General features: G+C 43.0%; 1 protein-coding gene across 1 annotated transcript; it reads left to right on the plus strand.

The window, feature by feature from the left end:
- Positions 1-300: 300 nt before the first annotated feature.
- Positions 301-16,819, plus strand: ABRAXAS2 (abraxas 2, BRISC complex subunit). The gene is made up of 9 exons (XM_031597330.2): positions 301-543; positions 1,809-1,899; positions 4,317-4,353; positions 6,806-6,872; positions 8,754-8,944; positions 9,493-9,612; positions 10,255-10,339; positions 12,005-12,119; positions 14,621-16,819. Exons 1-9 carry the CDS (start codon positions 313-315, stop codon positions 15,085-15,087), a joined length of 1,404 nt encoding a protein of 467 aa, XP_031453190.2. The 5' UTR covers positions 301-312; the 3' UTR covers positions 15,088-16,819.
- The last annotated feature ends 4,273 nt before the right edge of the window (positions 16,820-21,092 follow it).

Consider the following 21,092-nt stretch of genomic DNA (forward strand, 5'->3'; position numbering starts at 1 on the left):
AGGCAGGGCCACCAATCTTCATATCTAATATTAGACCAGGCTGCCCAGGGCCCCATGCAAAACTGGTCTTGAACAGCTCCATAAGCAACACTGTGTGTCCCAGATGGGAAAAGAGAATCCATTTCATCTGCGACCACACCACATTACTTATAAACCATCATAATCGCACTGCTTTTGTGCTGACTCAGGCGAGGCTCAGACCTCAGGAAGAATCCTCATCGTGGCAGGGGCTGCCAGACAGCTGGAGATGCTGGAGTGACCAGGATATCTGGTAGCTGTGGTGCTTACAGACACGGTCTGGCGCTGGTGCGGATGCATTGGATGACCTCGAAGGACGCCATGACTCCCCGGCCAGCCTGCGCGCTGTCGGACTACATCTCCCAGCAGCTCCCGCGCTCCGCCGGAAGTGGGAGGGCGTGGGACGCGCGCTGCCTTGTGGGAGCGTTGGCGGCGGCGGCAGCGGTCTCCATCATGGCGGCTTCCATCTCGGGCTACACGTTCAGTTCCGTCTGCTACTTCAGCGCCAACAGCAGCGCCGACCACGTAGGTGCTCGGAGCCGCCTCTTTGAGGCTCGGCGGCTCTGGGCCCGCAGGGCTCGGCCCGCTTGGGGGGTAACGGCCGGCTGCAGCGGCCCCCGCTGGGCTCTGAGGAGCGGCCCTTCGCCCGCGGGGCGCGTTGAGCGGCCGCTGCGGCCCGGCTGGGACATTGGGGGGGTCCGGGTGGGTGTGGGGCTGCAACTGGGTCCGGGGCTCCCGCTCAGTGGGCAGCGTGTGTGGGGGCTGCGGGCACAGCGGTGTTTTCTCAGAGCCGCAGGAGCGGTGCTCCTAAATCCCTCTGTTCCAGACTCTGTAGATGAGAACTCTGCTTTCTGGACCGCCTGTGGTGTTCTTAGGGCTGCTCCCTGCCTGCTGTGTTCCCATGGGGCTGGGACTAGAGGCAGTGCCTGTCCGTCAAGTGTGTGCTTTCCCTGCGTGAGCGCTGTACTGCTTAGGGAATCATGGCCTCATAAAATGGCTTTGGAAGGGATCTTTAAGATCATCTAGCTCCAACCCCCTGTTATAGGAAAGGTTGAGGGAACTGGGATTGTTTCGCTTGGAGAGGAGAAGGCTCCGGAGAAACCTCATTGTGGCCTTCCAGTACTTGAAGGGAGCGTATAAACAGGAAGGGGAACGGCTGTTTGTGAGGATGGATAGAGATAGGAGGGGGAACGGTTTTAAACTGAGACAGGGGAGGTTTAGGTTGGATATTAGGAGGAAGTTTTTCACTCAGAGGGTGGTGACGTGCTGGAACAGGTTGCCCAAGGAGGCTGTGGATGCCCCATCCCTGGAGGCATTCAAGGCCAGGCTGGATGTGGCTCTGGGCAGCCTGGTCTGCTGGTTGGCGACCCTGCACATAGCAGGGGTTGGAACTGGATGAGCATTGTGGTCCTTTGCAACCTAGCCCATTCTATGATCTTTCTGTGACTCTATAGGCAGGGACACCTATCTCTAGACCAGGTTGCTCTCAGTTCCATCCAGCCTGGCCTTGAATGTTTCCAGGGAGGGTGCATTCACTTCACTACAATGGGTGTTTTTGGTCACAAAATCCCCATGTTGTAATGGGGTGGCTCATTGCTACAGTGTTGTTATTAAGATATCAACCCTAGTAAATGTAAGATTATACCTACAACAGCCCACGTGCTTATTTCAAACAATAACTTTGTATTTAGCCATCCATTTAATACTAAGAAAGTTACAATAAATTACTGCATGTTGTGGGGTTTTTTCCCCTATTTTTAGTCTTTTGTTTGTTTCCCTTGAAATTGCAGGAAGGGTTTCTGCTAGGAGAGGTAAGACAAGAAGAGACCTTTAGCATCAGTGACTCCCAGATCAGCAACACAGAATTTCTACAGGTAATTGGTAAGTAACAGAGCTTTGAGAAATTCTGAGAGAAGAGGGTTTGGATCAGAGGCTGGTAGATGGTAGCACTGTAAGGTCTTGTGACATTATTTGTCAAGGATATTTGCCAAGTGGTTTATTTCAGTGACAAGAAGAGCTAGTATGTATTGATGATTTATTGTTATGAAAACTGAAACGTTGGTAGCAGAATATCTTTTGGTTAAAGTCCTGAGTGAGGAGCTATCACAGGTTTCCAACTCTGCAGTTTAAAGAAATCAGGGAGTCCTTAAGAGCAAATCTCTTTTTGTATGCATACATATAACTTTGTGTTAAAATATATCTACATCTGTACGAACCCAAATGTGCACGTACTTGACTTTGTGGAATGGATTGTAGATGATTTACCAGGATCTTTAAAAAGCTTAGCTATTACACAGACATCTTCCAGTCATCTCACAAATGATATTTTCAGAACTAATGGTCTCTGGAAGTACATGCTATATTATGGTACATCTGAAGATACTTGCAGCCTTGAAGTAGGGCTGGTTGTGTACGTGTGGATCTGGAAAGTTGAGTAGATTCCTGGTTTGGAAAAATAAGTGATAAATTGACTTGTGTGACCTGTACTAATCTGTGAGATAAATTACAGAAAATAAAGGGATAGATCTTGTGTGTATATAACAACACAAAGTATTGTAGCAAGGAAAGCAGCTGATGTCTGTTGTTCAGACAAAACTCAACGTGGCTGCTCAGTGCTATCTAGTTGTAGTTCCTGATGCAATGCAGTAATGTCACTAATCAGCTGCACCCTAGTCTGATTTCATAAATCAAGTGCTTTATATTCTGGATACTTTTTGTTGACCAAATTTTCACTTCAGCCTTTATCCATCAGCCTTACAAGTTGACCAGAGAGTTTAGAAGTTAAAATGCAATTGACGGTTGGTTATGTTACAGTTCTCACAGATGAACTTCAGCACTTTTGTGTCTGTTATCTCAAAGCTTAGTGGCACTGTGTGTGTGTTTAAGTGTGTATGTTGTAAGGATAATCTATATGTTTATGTAAAATAAGTCAATGTGTAAAACTCAGCATGATGGTAGCTTCACACATTTGTGTAGTGATGCAGTAACGCAAGAATCAAGTAATGTATTCTCAGCAGTCATAGTCAATAGATTTGCTGGAAGGCGTTAGTATGAGCTGGAATAATTAAATTTGCTGGCCTTGTTTAGCAGATCATTCCCACAGATTCCCGTGTGCCAGAATGAAAACATGAGGCTGACATGGCTTTCTGTGTTTGGAGCTGTTTCAAAGTCAAACAGCAGCACAACAAATTCTTCTTGCTGGTGATAGTGATGCTTCTCAGGCAGTGTGTGTGCCACTGATGTTTGGAGCCTTGTTGGGATGCTGGCTGAATGTGCTGCGATGCCAATGTGTGCAGTCTGTTGTTGGGAGCTGTGGCCTGCCTGTGATTCTGCTGAGGTTGCCATCATGGCTGTCAGAACAGCAGTGAGTCACGCAGGAAGGAAGGCTCTAAACAGAGATGTTGCTGAACACTCCAGCAGCATTCTGATATAGGATGTGAAATAGTGTTGCCACGTATATTTGCTCAGACTGAGCAGCATTTGGTTTCAGACAAAAGTTATGTGATGAAAGCATGATAATATGATTAAGTGACAGACTGTATCTGAGGAGTCTGAGTAGAGGAGAACTGGACAGAAGTACTGAATGCCACAGAAAGGAAGTCGTGCTTGGTATTAGAGGAAGCTGAATGGTTTGGGTTTTTGCTTTTTTTCCTATCTGTGACTACTGACATGCTACAGTCTTTGCTTAAATGGGCATCTTAGCATTTATTAGTAACCCATCAGTGAAAAATGTCTGTGCAACTTTTTAAGAATTTATAATTCTGTTGTGTAAAATGAAAATGCAGCTCATCATTAAGGAGTGCTGTTTAACACCTTTTCTCATAATAGATTCCAGTTGTCTTGCCAGGTTAAATATTCCCATGTCTAAAGTGTCAGTGATTTTTCTCCCCTATCCCTCTTCTTCAACACTGTTTATTAAAGCAGCAGTGAATATTAATGCAAGTAAAACGTGGAAAGGCTTTTAAAGAGGAAATAATCATAAATGCTTTTTTGAAGAGATCACAACTGTAAAATAACATATCTGAGAGTAGGGTATACCTGTATATATCAGAGCTAGTGCGTGTCTTGTGATTTGCTCAAGTATTTTCCTCTATGAAATGGAAGATGAGAAAGAGAAGCTGCTTTCAGGGTATGATGCTGTGTCATCAAGAGTTGCTGAGACACGAAAGGACATTGTGTGGTCTGATACAGAAGTTTGTTTGCTCAACAGGCGTGATGTGGAAAGGTTATGCAAGATATGCCACTGTAACGCCTCTTTATCTTGAGCAATTGGACATATGTCTCTCTTTTTATTGCAGAAATCCACAACCATGAGCCATGTTCAAAACTCTTTAGGTAAGCTTTTTCTGTTTTCTTCTGGTTTTGGCTGAGAAATATAAAACAAAATAGCTCACTGAAATGTAGCAGCATTTCAGCTGTACCTTGCAATGTTTGTGTTGTTTCCTCACCTGGTGATGGTACAGAAATGCATGTAAATTGTACCATGGCAATGGGAGCATGTGTTCAGTTTTGGTACCTACTGCCTTACTATAAAGTCTTAGTTTAGAAAGAGTGCTGAGGTAACCAGGCTGCTTTTTCTGCCTCTTCAAATTGCCACCTATGCAGTGGAGGAGGATGCAGGTCAGATTAAGCCATGTTACTGATAATTAAGGTGAATGTCAAAACCAATTTAATTTATCATAGTCCTAGACTAGCTCTGCTTAGGCCTCCTGGGTTGCAGTACCTTATAAACCTGCTGGGTTAACAAGTTCTGTAGTTAGTTGTACTGATGTGCACTGACTAATTACTGCAAAGCTTTCAGCTTGCTGGTTCTTTTTGCCTTCTGATCTTCTGCACTCCAGAATTAAAATTAAATATAGGTCTGATGTTCCCTTTAGCAGCTTTAATCTATTACGTGTAGCTTTTCTGTATAGTCTTCATTTGTTATACAGCGATGGCTTCTAAATTGCTGCCTAGAAATCTTTTTTCAGAAGGAATTCCCAATTAATTTCTTCTCATCTTTATTTAGAGATTTCCAGCCAATTAAGAAGATGCAGTACCTTAGATACTGTGACTGACATTAGTTACATTAGAGAGAAAAGCTGCAGTCTATCATCTGCTATCTGATAATTACAGAAGGGTGCTCTTATCCTAGTGATTTATATGCTGGAGGCTCCACGCACTGAGATAATGTCCCAGTGTCTGGTGGGCCCTTCCTGATTCCCTTTGGTGCTTTGTGCAGCACATCTCAAAACCGATCACGTTTACCATCTTTCCCCAGTCAAGAAATGTGTTGTTAGTATCTGAGGTGATGAAAGAAGGGGAGGAAGTCTGCATTTCACTGCATGATTTCTGCACATGAGCAAGGATGGATGTATTATCTTCAGAGTATAGGGGAATCACGCAAAGTTCAGGTAAACTTTATCAGTAGCAGAGCAAGATGCCAGTTGTTCCTTTAGTTGCAGCAGCTGCTGTGTGGGGGCATTCTGCCTTATCCATTTGATTTAAATGCAGCCAGGCTAAGGAGTCCTGTGGCTCATCTGCTCTGTATTCTTGCATTGCTGATGAACGTCATGAGCTTGGCCCCAGTGCACTTAGCAAGGATCAGGAACTGAATAAGAAGTAAAGGTTTTAAAAGGCCTGATATCTCCACCTGTGCAGTTCTCAAATTAGGGTGTTCTGTGAAGTTGTGGTTGCTCATCCCATGGGAGAATTACAAGTTGTGAAGAAAGAATTGGATATTCAATCCTTACAAGAATGTACAAAGGTTATGAGAATGAATTGAAAAGATTATGCGGATACTGTATCTGAAATCAGTAATTGTAGCTTTAATATTCAAAATAGCTTGTGTATTAAACCAAATCTTATTTCCACCCTTATTTACCAGCCAAGTACTGAGCTCAGAATTTTTTGTTTTGGTTTTTTTTTCCCCTACATAAACAAGAGTTGAGATCATAAACCTCTAAAACAGAGTGTTTTCCTGCACTGCTTTAGGTGTTAGTGATATCAGCTCTTGAAAGAGCCTGAGGACTTGGCAGGTAAGTCAAGGAGGAATCTATTTTCAAATGTTTTTGCTTCTGTTATGAAGTGTGATCCATTTGAATTTATAACCCTATCTGTGTGGATAGCTTTATAAATTCTTAAGTATGTCGTGTCCTCTGAGTAACAACTTGCTAGGATTTGGGCCTCTGTTCTGTAAGCAGAGCCATGTGGGAAGACCATAGTACTTGAGATTGTTGCTGACCCCAGTGTAACTGTGAACTGGCTTCAGGGGTCTGTTCATGTGAGCTTAATTGCAGGACTGGAGCTCAGGAAAGTGATTTGTAGCTGCATGTCAGTTGGTCCTGCTTCCCTTACTTCTCTGGCAGGTAGGCTTGTCAAAATACAGTTCCACAGTCTGTTTCTGTATGTTTCCTCTGCTGTAGGGACTGCCAGCGAAATACTGGTCATCAAACTAACACCTGCAGTGAAAGCATTTGGGGCATGTTATATTTTGTTACCAGTTTTTAAAAACAGACTGCTTGCACCTTATACGTCTCACCTCAGTGCTCTGCATCCTCCTCTGTGAGTGACTGCTGCTGTATTATTAGCTATGCAGTCACCCCAGGCTTCTGGTTTTGTCTGCTATATAGCACTCAAGTTGTATCTCTTAAGTAGGTGGTGTGAATACTGACCTGTTGTGATAAGGATAAAATTGCAGAGGTTGATTTCTAATTTATAGAATGCCATCTATTTGAAGAGTCTAAAGTACTTTATGTATTGTGTGTGTGTAAACTAAGTGCCTACATTTTTTCTTTTCTGGTTCAAGCTTTTATGACTATGCAGGCAAGGTTAATGAGGAGAGTTTGGACAGGATTCTTAAGGATCGAAGAAAAGTAAGTTGTCTCTTTTCCTCTGTTCTAGATGTAAGAGCACATAATCAGAATGGTTTTGAAAAGACAGCTAACTAGAAGAAATAGTTCCCTTTAACAAATCTGGTCTGATGTTCTGAACAAGGGTTATCCTGTACACAACTTAGTGGGTTCCTGGTACTTAGGTTAAACTAAATTCCCTGAAGAAGAGTGAAGAATTGGAGTTTACATCTCCAGAAATGAAGGGCTGGTATTAATGGACCATCTAGTTTCTGAGCTGAATGTGTAGCATAACCATTGTGTACTCTGCTGCTGAAGCCAACCAAAAGTGTCTCTGGTCTGAAAATCTGTTCCAAAAAGTTCATTTTAAAAAGTTGTTTTTTTTAAAAAAAGTCATGCTATAGCCTTGTAAAGGCAAATGTTGCACTGCCACTTTTAAGCTGGGGATCTTGTCAGAAGTAGTTGCATGCCTGCTGTTGTAGCTTTCTGTCATGAGGACATTGTTAGTTCATAAAGGAGATGGGCTCACAACATCTGGATAGCAGTAGAGTTAATACAGGGTGGGAGTGACAGATAAAAGGCTGTGTTTTCTGTTGTTATATTTCTTGTTACAAACCAGCAGCAAACCAGTGTTATCCCAGCTGCTTGTAGAGCTGCAGACTGCATCCCTGTGATCACAGAACTAACGGTGAAGGATGGTGTGCTAGGCTTCTGGGATCTACTCTGCTTCTCAGCAAGGGTGAAGTTATCATCAGTAAACTGCAGTCTTTTATTTTCTGATCATCTTGCCAACCTGAACTGCCAATTTCTGCTTACAGGCAGTTCTGCTGAGGAGGGATCTTTAGGGAAGCAAGTCCAAAATCTGTGCAGCAGTTGCAATGTAAATCATTGTGATGGTTTTTATCTTCCAGCAAATGCTGTCAGAATAAACTCTTGTGTGTACTTACCTATTTACACTTAAACACACACAAAGAACATACGTGGTTACATACATGTGATTAAAGTACTTTAGATCTGATGGCATTAATTGTTGTAGTCAAAAAAGAAAAGCAGCAGTGCTGTCCTGGAACTAAGATAGTCTTGTGTTCTATGCTGCTAACAAAATAACTTACTACATCAGACTGTGTGATTGTACAGATTTTACTGTAAGAGGTCAAAAACAGTGCTTCATTATGACAGTGAGTGTCATATTGTTAGATACATTAATTCTGCTCTATTCCAATAAATGTACACAATCTTAATGTGTCACTGTGTGATAGTGCCTATTCTTGGGATTGTTAATGATGCATCCTTTGTCATTATTGCCTTAATTTAATTGCCCATTTACACTAAATAATTTTAATACGTTGTGTTCAAAATAATCATTGAATTATAATATCTGCTGTGCATATGAGCCTTATCACAATTAAATACACAATTTTATGGCTGTGTACAGCAGATTAGTCCCATACGTCTCACGAACAGGCAAAGTATTTGCACATATGTTTGCATAGCACTGGAAATGTGTCTTGCAAATCAATACGAGTGAATAGGCAGTTGAAATGTTTAGGCTAAAAAAAAAAAGTGAATACATCTGCTGTGTTTGAAAACTGCTCAGGTCTGATTAATTTGAAGGTGCTCCAAGATTTGTTATTAGAAGTAAACAATGGAATTGGAAACTAATGAAAGTGGGCTCTTAAATGCCACTGAGGGCATGTGAGCATTTGTAGCAGGCTGAGCAGTTAGTAGTTGTGTGCAGCAGGATGTGTCCATTTCTGGGACTATTTAATAGGTGCAAACCTCTGGTAATTCAGTCAGGCAAAGCTGTTGCAAGAACTGGCTAATTAAAATATCAAGGTTAGGGGAACCTTATGATCAGTCAATACATCTGTATCTCTCAATTTTTTCTGATGCATTTGATTACAGAACGTTATTGGATGGTACAGATTTAGGAGAAACACTCAGCAGCAAATGTCCTACAGAGAGCACATCATCCATAAACAGCTGACCCACATTCTTGGAGTGCCTGATCTCGTCTTCCTTCTCTTCAGCTTCATTTCCACTGCAAATAACTCAACACATGCTTTAGAATATGTGCTTTTTAGACCAAACCGAAGGTAAGCTATCTCCACGATGAGCCAATCCTTGGTTTTTGTTCTGTTTCTTATTGCTATTCAGAATAGTTTACACTATAAAGAAGTTGGCACAATTACGCAGAGGGTTTTCTGTTTATCAAGTGTTACCTTGGTATACAGTTGTGAGTGATTATGGCTTTTCACCCACCACCACCCTATGCAAGTAACTGAGTGATGAGTCAGTACTGGGGTGAGTGAGAGTTCTTCTCAGTTTTCAAATACTCAAACAACAAAACCAGTATATTTGAAGAGAAATGGGATGTTGATACCATATTCCTTGTAAGAGACATGAATGCAGGTTCACCCTCATGTCTCTGGCACAATGGCTGTTAGAGCTACAGAGGTACGTCCATCTCCAGGGGATTTTTGATCATGCATTTAAACACAACTTCTAATATTTAACAGTTTTTATAATAAGAAGCTTGAAAATGAGACAAGGTGTGATCATCAGAGAGACAGAATAGCATCAAGACTGTTGTAAATAATTTCTCGAGCCGTAATTAAGAACTCTTTCTAAACTTTCTCTACAGGTATAATCAAAGAGTGTCCCTTGCTATTCCTAATCTAGGCAACACTAGTCAACAGGAGTACAAAGTGTCTTCAGTGCCAAATACTTCTCAGAATTATGCCAAAGTTATTAAGGAATACGGGTAAGGTGATCCCAAGCTCTGCCTTCTGTACCTTCCCCAAAATAGTGAGGATATGCACTTCAAGCTGCAAAAAAAACAGTTCTGGAGGAGAATGAGCAGTTGGTTCCTACTGTGCTTTTTCTGCTTAGAATGAAATCTTTGACAGGAACAGTTGTAACTCAATGTGCTAAGTGGAAAAGCAGACTTGCTATGGGCAGTCAGTTCTGTAGGCCTTCTGGCTGGAGGATTATTTTGTTATTTATTTTTTTCTCAAGCAGTTCTCTATGCAGGCTTGTTTTAAAACCAGAACACTTATTTGGAGTGTTTGAAGTTTTTGTTATTGCTGGTTTTAGTCATTTTATTTAAATTTTGTTAATATAAAAAAGCTCTTATAACTGCTGACAATGAAATTATACAAGCTTAGAGTTTTCTGCATATGTTTGATCTGAATAAACATGGAACTTCATTGTTCCAGAAGGAGCTTTGATATCAAATGTTCTGCTGTTCAAATTTTGGTTCTTTAGAGCTTAGTACTTTTTTAGCAGTATAAAAGAAAATATATTTTAGAAATACAGCAATTGTCTGCTTAACAGCAACTCAGAGGGCGTGAGGTAGGAACTTGTGTTGTCTTCTTTAACTGATGATCTCTGCTTCCTTTTGTAGTACTGATTTTTTTGACAAAGATGGAGTGATGAAGGACATCAGGGCTATCTATCAGGTTTATAATGCACTTCAGGAAAAAGTGCAGGTAACTTCCTTTATTTACTGTTGGTCGGTGTATACGTGGCATCTTTTCTTCATCCTTTAATTAAAGCAAGAGCACAGGAGTTATTTAGAGCTCATAAATGATTTCTCATAAACTGTGCAAAAATGTTTGACTTCAATAGTGGGACGTGACAATGACCTCTGAAAAAATGATTTGTATGAATGCCATTGATTCTTTGTCTTTTGCAAGTAAATGTGACTTGTTGCTCAGTGATTTCTGGGAGATGATAGCTATTTTTAAGAGTGCATCTTGAAGAAAAGCTTTCCTGAAGGCTGTGGGGATTTGCCTTTGTGAGTTTAAAATTGATTCCTGGCTCTTGGTTTGTAGTGTGCAGCACAGAGCTCCATCTGCTAGTTAAAACTTGTGAATGTTTTGTGTAGAGCTCGAGTGCATCCTGCTCCAAATGTAGCAGAGCATCTGAAAGCTCCTCGTCTATCAAACCTGCTACATGCAAGCTTGTCAGCTCGCAGCCTGTAGCTGTGCTGCCTCAGGAGTGCACACATCTGCTCATTGTGATGGAGTCACAGTTAATTTCCAGGCTTTCCCTTCACATTTGCCCTGTGGTATCATCAGGAAGTGCTCCTTTTACTTGTTTAGATATGGCTTGGTTGTATTTTACCATGCCCATCCTGCTGCTGTACGTCGTTACGGAGCTGAGAGAGAACTTGGGTGTTAGCTGACTTGAGGAACTTTGACCTTTCAAGTAGGTGTTTCACAGAACCTTACAAGTTTTCTGCTAAAGCAGCTGAGGTGCCTGTGTTTGCATTATTCACCAATTAGTTTTGTGTGTGGTGCCTTTTTTTGTGCTGTGGTCTTTAAGAATTAGATGCAGCACTGAAAGCAGAGCTCGTGTTCTTCAACTCCAGCTGGAGGTGAGATCATTGGTTGCGACCCTTTGAAGAAGCAGCAGTAAATTGCTGATGACTTACTGTTCAAGATTCATCTTTGCTTTTAGAGTTGTGTACTCTTCAAAACTGGCTGTGTTTACTGATGATGAGCAGTATTTATTGTCTGAAGATGGAAGCAAAATCCACTGTAACATGCTTGGATTAAAAAGGAGACCCATGTAATGCAGCACTGTTTATAAATGAAGGTCTACCTAAAATTTCCCATTTGTTTCTTAACCAGAATAAGGAAACATTGCTGAAAAACGCTGGGCTTTGCTTATTTAAGTGTTATCAGCTGGGAGATGAGCTCAGGGCAGTTGTTTGTTGACACAGCTGTTTCACACTCTGGTTTAAATTTGGCCTGCTATGAAAAGCATGCACCTTCATGCTAGGTTTTGTAATCATGCTGCCATAGTATCATTATTGTGCTGATGGCAGTGCCTTAAGGTAACTGTAGACTCTTTGAGTTCAAACAGGAAAAAAAAAGTCTCTTTCACCAAGTAGGGAAAACTATTTTTGATTCTTATTATGGCCATCTTCCTTAAACTGAGGAATGATTTGGGAGTGTTTTTTTTCTCTCATGCAGCAGTTGTGAATTCACAACAGCCAGTGAAAAAAAATGCACTGAAATAGCAAATTCCTGCCATTAGCTTTGTGTTTTTAATGGCTTCTTCTGTGGCATTGGATTTGTTAATGTTGTTCTGGGAATCTTTCCTGTATTTGTTGCAAAGTCTGAACATATCTGATGTTTTCCTCCTAGGCAGTATGTATAGATGTAGAAAAAAGTGAACGTGTGGTTGAATCTTTTCAAGCTGATGTGAACAAGTTAAAAAGGCAAATTGCACAAAGGAAAAATGAAAAAGAACAAAAAATAAGTAAGTACCTTTTAATTCCATTGTTTCAGAACAAGATACTGCAAAGGCAGAATGTTTTGTGGAATTGTTTTGAGTTTCATTCCTGATAGCTCATAGCAAAAGGAAAAAATATTCCACACTGGGCTGGATGGTACCTACACTTTGGAAGTGTACGTGCTGCAAGTGTTTCTAAGGAGTCAACCAGTGTTAGCATGCTGGAAATAAAGGGGAGAGGTGAAACTGTAGGGGAAGAGTGGGAGAATTAATTCTGGAAGTAACACAGGGAAAGATCAGTTGTAGGAAAGGAAAAAAGAGTAAAGCCATGAGTAGAAAAACCCATCTAGGCACTGGAGAAATTTCTGTTGAAATAGAGGCAGAGAATAGGCAAATGGGAAGTGATATTTAAAAATAAACTTATGAGCAACCTGTATATTTTAGCAAACACTTCCTCTGTCTTCCCATGTTTTGGAATACTCAATTTTTGTATTTTTAGCTACATTTTTTTAATTGGTTTTGTATCTGTGTCTGAGGTTGACAGACAGCTTGTGTTGGTTAATAACCCCACCTGTGCAACAGGCCACTCTTGCTCTGATGGGATGCTTTTTTCTCCAGGCTGGGAGGTACTGTTACCATGTTAGTAGTTTAGATCAAACTTCAGCCTTCTGTCAGGTTCCTCCTTCCCTGAACCTCACAGGTGAGGTGAAGAACCAGCACAGGTCACAGCCTATCTGCAAGGCATAAGCAGCATGAGTCACTGTTGCTTCCTGCTTGGCTGGTGATGAAACAGTCAGGGATCTGCTGCTTCACAAGCCAGGGAGAGGCAGAGCTGGTTCTTTAGTGAGGCTGGAGCTGATCTCAGCCCATATGGCAGAAGCTGGGAGCGGAGGAGGAAGAGCAGTCAGTGTTAGTCTCCAGATACTACCAGAGAGATGGAAGTGCTGGACTGAGAATTGATGCCAGAGGGAGCTGAAACAAGAAAACACGCAGCTTGTATCTCTAATATTTTTAGATGCAAGTAGCTAAATAGTGAAGCTGGCCTTCTGTTCTCCCACTCCCTCAATATTGGGAGAATTTCCTTGGTTTTTGTGAGTGAGTTGTTCCAGCTAATCAGTCTCTGGGCTGGAAGATAAAGGAGCATCTGATTCAGATTCCTGTGATGGTATCGTGTGAAAGCCTGCTTTTCTTGAGAATGTTTGGGTAATGGATTATTGCTCTATCACTAGAGCATAAAGTCAGCTGAGACTTTGTGACAGATCACTGAAATGATTTTGTTAGTGTTCTGGGGTGTAGGCTGTGCACTTTCCAAATGCCGGAAAGTCCCCCACTATAGTTCTCATATTGGAGACTGAAACTGCAGTTCTGTTATTTAGCTCCTTCCTCGGACACTTGAGGGAAATGTGCCCTTTTATTTAGGTAAGAGAGAGTCGCTGGCTTGATTACAGAAACTATTCAGCTTTGATTTTTGCATTTTCCAGAAGCAAGGTGTATGCTCAGTTGAGCTGATAGCACTTAGTCTAGCACTTAGCTGCAAGACAGCCTTAAATACATGAGTGTCAGTTCTGACAGTTGATTGGAGGTTAATAACCAGTTAGAAACCAGTCAAACTTAAGTCTATCCCAGCACTTAAGTGTTACTGCACAGGAGTTTCTCCTCATGTGTAATGTACGATACTATCAACTTAAGCTGCCTTCTAATTAACTTTCCATAATACCCTCCTTGTATGTTTGAAGGCTTAAGCAGTTTCCTCAGTCTTGTGTAACGATCCGAGTTATTTCAGTCTGTCCTCTTAGGCTGTGATATCCAGACCAGGAGCAAATCTTTCTGTTCTGCAGGGTTTCTCCAATTGTGCCATGTTTCTCACCCTGGAGTGCCTAAAATTAGCTGCAGCATTCCAGTTGTATCATTACACACAACACACGTGTAATGCCTGTTCAATCAGCAGCAAACCTCAGTTTCTTTTCTGCAGAAGGATGCAACTGTCCCTTATTGTGTAGTTTGTGCAGCTCATCATTCCTATGTGCACCTTCCATAAATTGTTTTCCTAATCACCTCATTTGTTAGGATCAGTTTGAAATTCCTTTTCTGATACTCTGTTATGCTGGTGGCTATTAGTAGCAATAGTACCATCTGTAATCTTAATAAGCATGTGCTGATTACATTCCATCATCAAGGCTGGAATGCAAGTACTGCTCATGTTACTCTCTCTGTTCACTATGAAATGCTGAGACTGTGAAATCCTTGAAGGCAAGGCATATCTGTGGCTTTTGGCCTTGTTTTGACTATTAAAGGCACATGAACTGAAGAGTCACAGGCACAGTGAGCCTTGGCATAGCTGCTTTTTGATGTGAGAGGACAGAAAACAGAAGGAAAAGCATCAAGTCATGGAAACTTCATGCAGCTATGTTTGTGGGGATCTTAATGTGAGCAGGGTAAGGGTTGGGTGGATGCTGCTATAGATTGGTGGCTTTGCAGTGCACTTCACAAAAGCATTAAGTACACCATTTTTGCTTTGTTTCTTCTAGGATTGCAGCAAGCAATTTTAAGTAGGCAAATGCCAGCAGATAACTTGGAACCTATGTTTATTCCACGAATGTCCTACACTGGATTTGCAGTGGAAGGCTGCACGCTCGAAGATTCAGACGTCTCTGATCCTCCCCCTCCATATTCGGATTTCAGTGCAGCCAGTCAAGAAAGTACTGTCAGTCACAGTCTCCTGGAAAGCAGTGTTTTTATGCCTCGACCTCAAGCAGTTGGTTCTTCTGGTTACGTTTCAACAAACACAGGATTGAAATATTCTGGTAATGGAGCATCCATGCCATCTTCCCAAAGAGCGGTTGGTGACAATGTTGATGAGTCAGAAGACAGTGATTACGAAAACTTGCTTGAACCTACAGAGTCATCTGACAGTGAATACTCACAGACGAGGGATTCACGGCCTTCAGCACATCCCGATGGTGACTCCAGGAACACTCAAACTTCTCAGATTTGATAGGGGGGAAAAAAAAATGGATGTGACACTGTTTTTCATTGTTGTTACAGAGAGACCTTGGGGATTAAACCTGGAGGAGATGAACTACACAGGATTACTGTGCACACAATGTAGAAGACTTGCACTAGATGGTTTATTCACCTCGTGATACATTTTGCAAGTTTTGTAATGGAATCATCATTAGGATAATCAAGTTGTACTAATACTGATGAGGTTCATGGATGTACTGGTAAACTTAGGCAAAATGAAATTTATAGAAATCCTGTAGCTTTTGTTGCCGTATTTTCTTTAAGACAATAAATTGGGTTGTAGTAACTAAGCACAGTTAGTCTACAAGTAATGTTCTCAAATCAAAACTTACCTCTTGCACTATCATGCCTTGAATTTTAATTTTTGAAAGGGAAAAAAAAAAAATGTATCGGCCGCCTTCAAAATAGCTTTCTGTGATAAGCCAAATTGGCCTTTGCGAGCAAAGAGATGTTGATAATTCTGAGAAGCCTGACTGGAACAGATGTAGTCTACCTTCTATGGGCATGCTCTTTTAACAGAGAAGGGGTTTGTTTCAACATTTTTACTAGCAGAATGTGTCTATCACTTACAATGTTGGTTGCCTTCTTTTCTGTAAAGGGTTTTGGGGGGTGGGATGGCTGATAAATCATCCGAATGAATGTCATAAATATTACTCTTCTGGTTTTGCTGGGTTTACAATGACTGTATGCCACACTAGCCTCATTTATTGTCTCGTTTGTTATTTTAGTATGAATACAAAGTGCACATACAGGAGCAAATGACTGACGGAAGTGGTAAATTCCATCGTGGTTGGACTTTGGAGTCTGCAAATTGCAAACAGCAGAGACTGCTTCTTGCATTTTATTTGCATCTGAATATTGGATTTACGCTTCTAGATGAGTTATTTTATGTAATAAATAGGGGATGGGGTGGGAGAAGATTGTTTGGAGAGTCCCCTGGGTTTATTACCTCTTTTCCTCTGGATGAAATGTGTAAATGATTATTTTAATTTGAACTGCAGCTCATCAGAAAATTGCCATTTGGGATAAATGAAGTGTGGTGTATTTAGAGAATTTCATGTTTGGATGCACTTATTTTTATTTAATTACTGCTTGTATACTAACGTTGCCCAAAATATGTGAAATTATGCCACTAAAACGTTTGTATTATTGGATTTAATCCCTGATCTGTAAATGAGAAAACACACAGTTTACGATGAGGACATCGTAAGCATTTATCACTTTGAGATGTGAGCAACCACTTTTGGTTTATGCCTAGAAGAACAAAGCAGTCACACTGAAGGTGGGAATGCATCAGATTTACAAAAGACTGAAACTTCAGCACGTATGTGGGAAAAGCTCTGCTCATTAGCCTCTCTTTACCTGTACTAAATTAAGCAAAAGGAGATATGAAATCTGCCACTCTTCGAGTGCTTCCACCATTCAGCATCTCGTGGTCTGTTTTAACTATTCTACACGATTCTTGTTAGCCTTAAGCTGTTGCATTTTGTCTTTGGGATTTGCAGTCCATTGAACAGAACTGGTTCTGGGTGCATTGCTGCTGTCAGTGAGCGCCTGCAGCTCGGCTGTCCATGCGTGTGTCAAGATGAGAATTGACAAGATGGCAACTCTGGTTTTATTTTTATTCCGCACAGAAACCTGCAAAATGTACATCTCTGACAAAGCAGTTAAATGTGACAATAAAATCTTATTTAATCCTGTAATTTATATTTTAATATTTGTCAGATTCTGTGTTGATGAGTGACCTTAGCAGAGTACAGAAATGCAGCTGAAGATGGATGACTTGCCACAGCTGGGTGTTTGTAGAGGTGGGTTGGGCAGAAGGGAGATGAGGCAGTGCCTGTTGTAAACCTGCCATGTCTGTGTGGCCACAGTGGTACAGGGATGGGTGAGTGCTGGGACATTCCAAGAACAAAATAGCCCAAGTTGTGCATGTCTCTTACACATAGCACGTATAGGAAGGGAAGAGTGAAGATGGTTGGATATCAGGGGAAGCTCTTCACTATGAGAGTGGTGGTTCTGGCACAGGCTGCAGAGAGGCTGTGGATGCCCCGTCCATCCCTGAAGGTGTTCAAGGCCAGGTTGGATGGAGCCCTGGGCAGCCTGGGCTGGTATTAAATGTGGAGGTTGGTGGCCCTGCATGAAGCAGTGGGGTTAGAACTTCATGATCTTTGGGGTCCCTTCCAACCCAAGCCATTCTGTGATGGAAGGTGGAATTCCACTGGAGGTGGAATGCTGAGTCTCAGGAGTGTGTGCACGTACGAAAAGAAAAACCAGTGGAAGACCTGCAGCGAGGTCTGTTAACTAACAAGAAGAAAAGCTACTGGAAATGTGTCTGCTTCTTAGTTTGAAGTCCCATAGTTTGTCTGGCACAAGGAAATGTTTCCCTGTTCTACTGTTGTGAGAAACCTAGGATTGCTGTTCTTTTTAACTCCAAATGTTTTATTTTCCTGATTGTAGACAGAAGAACGGGACTGTACATTATGGAGAATCATAGAACTGTTAACTTTGGAAAAGACCTCTTGGATCCCCAATCCCAGTCCACCCCCACCATGCCCACTGCCCACATCCCTCAGTGTGCCACTTCCCCTGGCCCCGGAATACCTCCAGGGATGGTGACCCTGGATTTCCTCCTCTGGAAGGGTAAGGATGCACTGAGGGATGCTGTGGGAGGTGGATATCTGCATGGCTGTAGTGTCACAACTGCTTGTGGGAGTGGTCTCTGCACACAGGTGAGAATATTTAGAGCATGGAAAGAGCTCGTCCTTTGTGTTCTGCAGCCAGGAAGATCTCTGGCTGTCCTAATCTTAGCTCCTGCCTCTAATTGCCAAGTGCTCAGTGGTAAATCCCCAAACAGAAAGCCAGGAGATAATCTGAGCAGCCACCCATCCTCAGTGTCCTCCATCACTATGGGCCCACCCATGTCCTTGCAGCAGCACAGTGACAGATCCACCTCCTGCCCTCGTAATCCCACCCAAAGCACTGATGACGAGAGCGAGGGAGGTGCCAGCTATCCATTAAGCCCCTAATCGTGGTGCCCACTGGGATCAGGGCTTTTAGTGCTTGGATTAGGGCTGCTATTTTAGCAGCGAGTTTTCATCCAGTCCTGCTCCCTCCGTGGATGCTCAGGGTGATCTGCTCACTGTAGATACCTCACTCTCGAAAGAAATTTTCTCTTCCAACTGGGCTTGGAGGTGATGGATGGGGCACACTGTGATCAGTGCATAAAGCCCAGCATCATTACTCATAGAATCCTCAAGGCTGGAGAAGTCCAGATCTCCACCCCACCATGCCCACTGCCCACATTCCTCAGTGCCACATCCCCATGGCTCTGGAACACCTCCAGGGACAGTGACCCCAATACACCTTGGGCAGCTGTGCCACTGCATCACCGCTCTTTTGGATAAGAGATGTTTCCTGATTCCCAACCTGACTGTCCCCTGGTGCTCTATTCATTTATCAGTGCTTGCAATTCAAAGCAGTTGCAGCCCTACAAAATATTGAGCAGTTCTGTTTGACTTGTCCTTGTTTTGAAGAGCTGAAGATCTGCTGTTCTTCATGGGACCTTGAACTGTCCCATCAGCTGCTCTCTGTTGCGATGCACCTAATAAGGCTTGGGAGCTCCTCGATGCTGACATGAAACGTAACAGGACATCAGCAGTGCGAATGAAGAGAGCTGAGTTTCAGGCTGTTTCTCACTGCTGTGCATTGCCCCACACCCAAATGGGGCTGCTGCAGCCTCAGTGTGCTCTGAAGGGAAGCCTAAGGAGCTGCTGAATGGAACCAAGCGTGTTTCCCAAGCTTAGCCTAATCCTTTCTTAAGCTTTATTAATGTCAAGTTATATTCAAGCCTGTTTATTTTTATTTCCTCTTAAGCTTTGTTCCTTACTCATTTGAGAGTGAGGGTGTATGTTCTGAATGCGTGAAGGAAAGGTGCTGTTTTAACTTTGGGGTTTTGGGGAATAACAAGTGATGCGGAGTGGAATCATTGCTGCTGAGCTGTGTCCAGGCCAGCTCTTCACCTTTGGCACACGACCAGCTAATGATGCAATGCATTTGTAGGGCTTCTGGTCCATGTAATTACAGTAATGGATTGGTTTTGTAGGTGGAGCTGATCTCTGTATACTGCATTCATGTCTGTAGTTGTCTTGAGGACGGCTCACCAGCATGTGCTATGGCTGCTGGGCACTGCAATTTTAAAGCATTGTGAATGAAAGACTGAAGTGATAGAATTGTCTGCTTGGGTCCAAAGTGCCAGCTGGGCTCTGGCTGAGAATGGGGACCAGAAATTTGAGTTTCTTTATGAACACTGTATTGAAGTTGCCAAATGTGAGGTGAGGCTGCCCAGGGAGGTGCTGGGGTCACTGCCCCTGGAGAACTGTGGGATGTGGCACTGAGGGACGTGGTTAGTGGGGATGGGTTGGGGTTGCACTTGGTGGTCTTAGAGGTCTTTTCCAACCATAATGATTCTGTGGTTCAGCGCTTCACTCATCTGTTAGAGAGCTTCTGTGCACAAGGATTTACACTCATCCTCTATGCTTCTTCATCTTGCTTGAGCACGAGATGCCCAGTGTCTTTGCTGCAATGCTCAGGTTCCTTTTTCTCTGCCCATATCACAGCTGTAGCCCACGTTGGCTAAAGTCTCACAGACGGGTGGGGAGCAGCTGCCAGGGCTTCACTTCGAGGCCTCAGAGACCGTCCAGGGATCTTGATGGCAAAGGGAGATGAGGTTTGTAAGCCTCAGCCACATACGTTCATTGGGTGCAACATTTCAGGAGTACAACAGGACCATCTCATGGAGGTGGTTCAGGGGCAGTCCAGCCTTGAGCTTGCAGAAGGTGCTGCTCTGCCTTACATCTTTCTGTTTCCTTTCTTTTTTTTCTTCTTTTTATCAACGATCATTTTGGATACCATGAATAATTCTCAGCTGTGACTGCACTGTCATCACAGGGGGGAATCATAACCAGAACTCTCCAATGCTCTGTTCTCTCCCCTTCCCCAGAAACACTTTGCAGACTGAGACCCACTGTTGTTCTGGGGCTCCCTTTGCTGCAGCCCTGCAGGTATCTCAGCTCCCCTTTCTTTGGTCACAGGTACAAAAGACACCAACTCAAACCTTTCAGTGCTGTCATTTTGGAAAACAGCTCCAGAGCAACAACAAATGGTTTTTGAAGGAAGGCAAGAGGTCTCACAGCCTCCAGGTGTTCACACAAGTGAAGCTCAGCACAATTCCTTTGTTGATGCTGGAAGAGGAGCTTGTTGTGTCTGTGGCCCCGCTGGCTCCTGCCTTGGGGTTGGTGGTGTGTTGGTTGGACATTGAGGAGAATCGAGCTGTGGTTGGGAAGGACTCATGCTGACAGGCTGTGCTCCAGCCAGCCAGGTTTGTGGCTGGCGTAGGTACATCCATGGTCGAGAAGTGGAACTATCCCTGGGGAGGATTCACCAGTAGAAATGGAGGAAGGAGGTATTAATTTTAGTCATACAGCTCTTTGAAAATGCGATTAACGGCATTTATTCACTAAAACACTCATCTGGAGCTTCTGCATTTTCATTAAGGCTTCAGCAAATGCTTCACCCACTGAAACCATTTGGTGGCAGGTCTGTTCTCTGAGCATGGGATCCACTGAGCACACGGAGGATGAAGACACAGAGGAGGGCTGATGGCCACTGCTGGGGGAAGGTGAGGTCCCACCATCGCTTTGCTCATGTGGGTGCAATGCATTTGTCTGCAGAACGCGATGGGGCACTGCTGACTGCATTGCTTGGAGGGAGGGTGAGCTGGTCCACACCCTACCAAAGTCAGGGACGTCGCCTACATGGGATCCCAAAAGGGCTCAGCATGGAAGCATCTTGAAAGGGAGTGCATTAACCCTTGTATGTTCCAGGTTATTCCTGGTGGAAAACAGAAGGAAGGGAGGTGAGGGCAGAGCCGCAGGCAGCAGGATCAGGGCTGGGAAGCAAAGGGATCTCCAGGCA

This window comes from Phasianus colchicus, chromosome 8, assembly GCF_987193195.1.
Source record: "Phasianus colchicus chromosome 8, bPhaCol1.hap1.1, whole genome shotgun sequence".
NCBI classification, from domain to species: Eukaryota; Metazoa; Chordata; class Aves; order Galliformes; family Phasianidae; genus Phasianus; species Phasianus colchicus.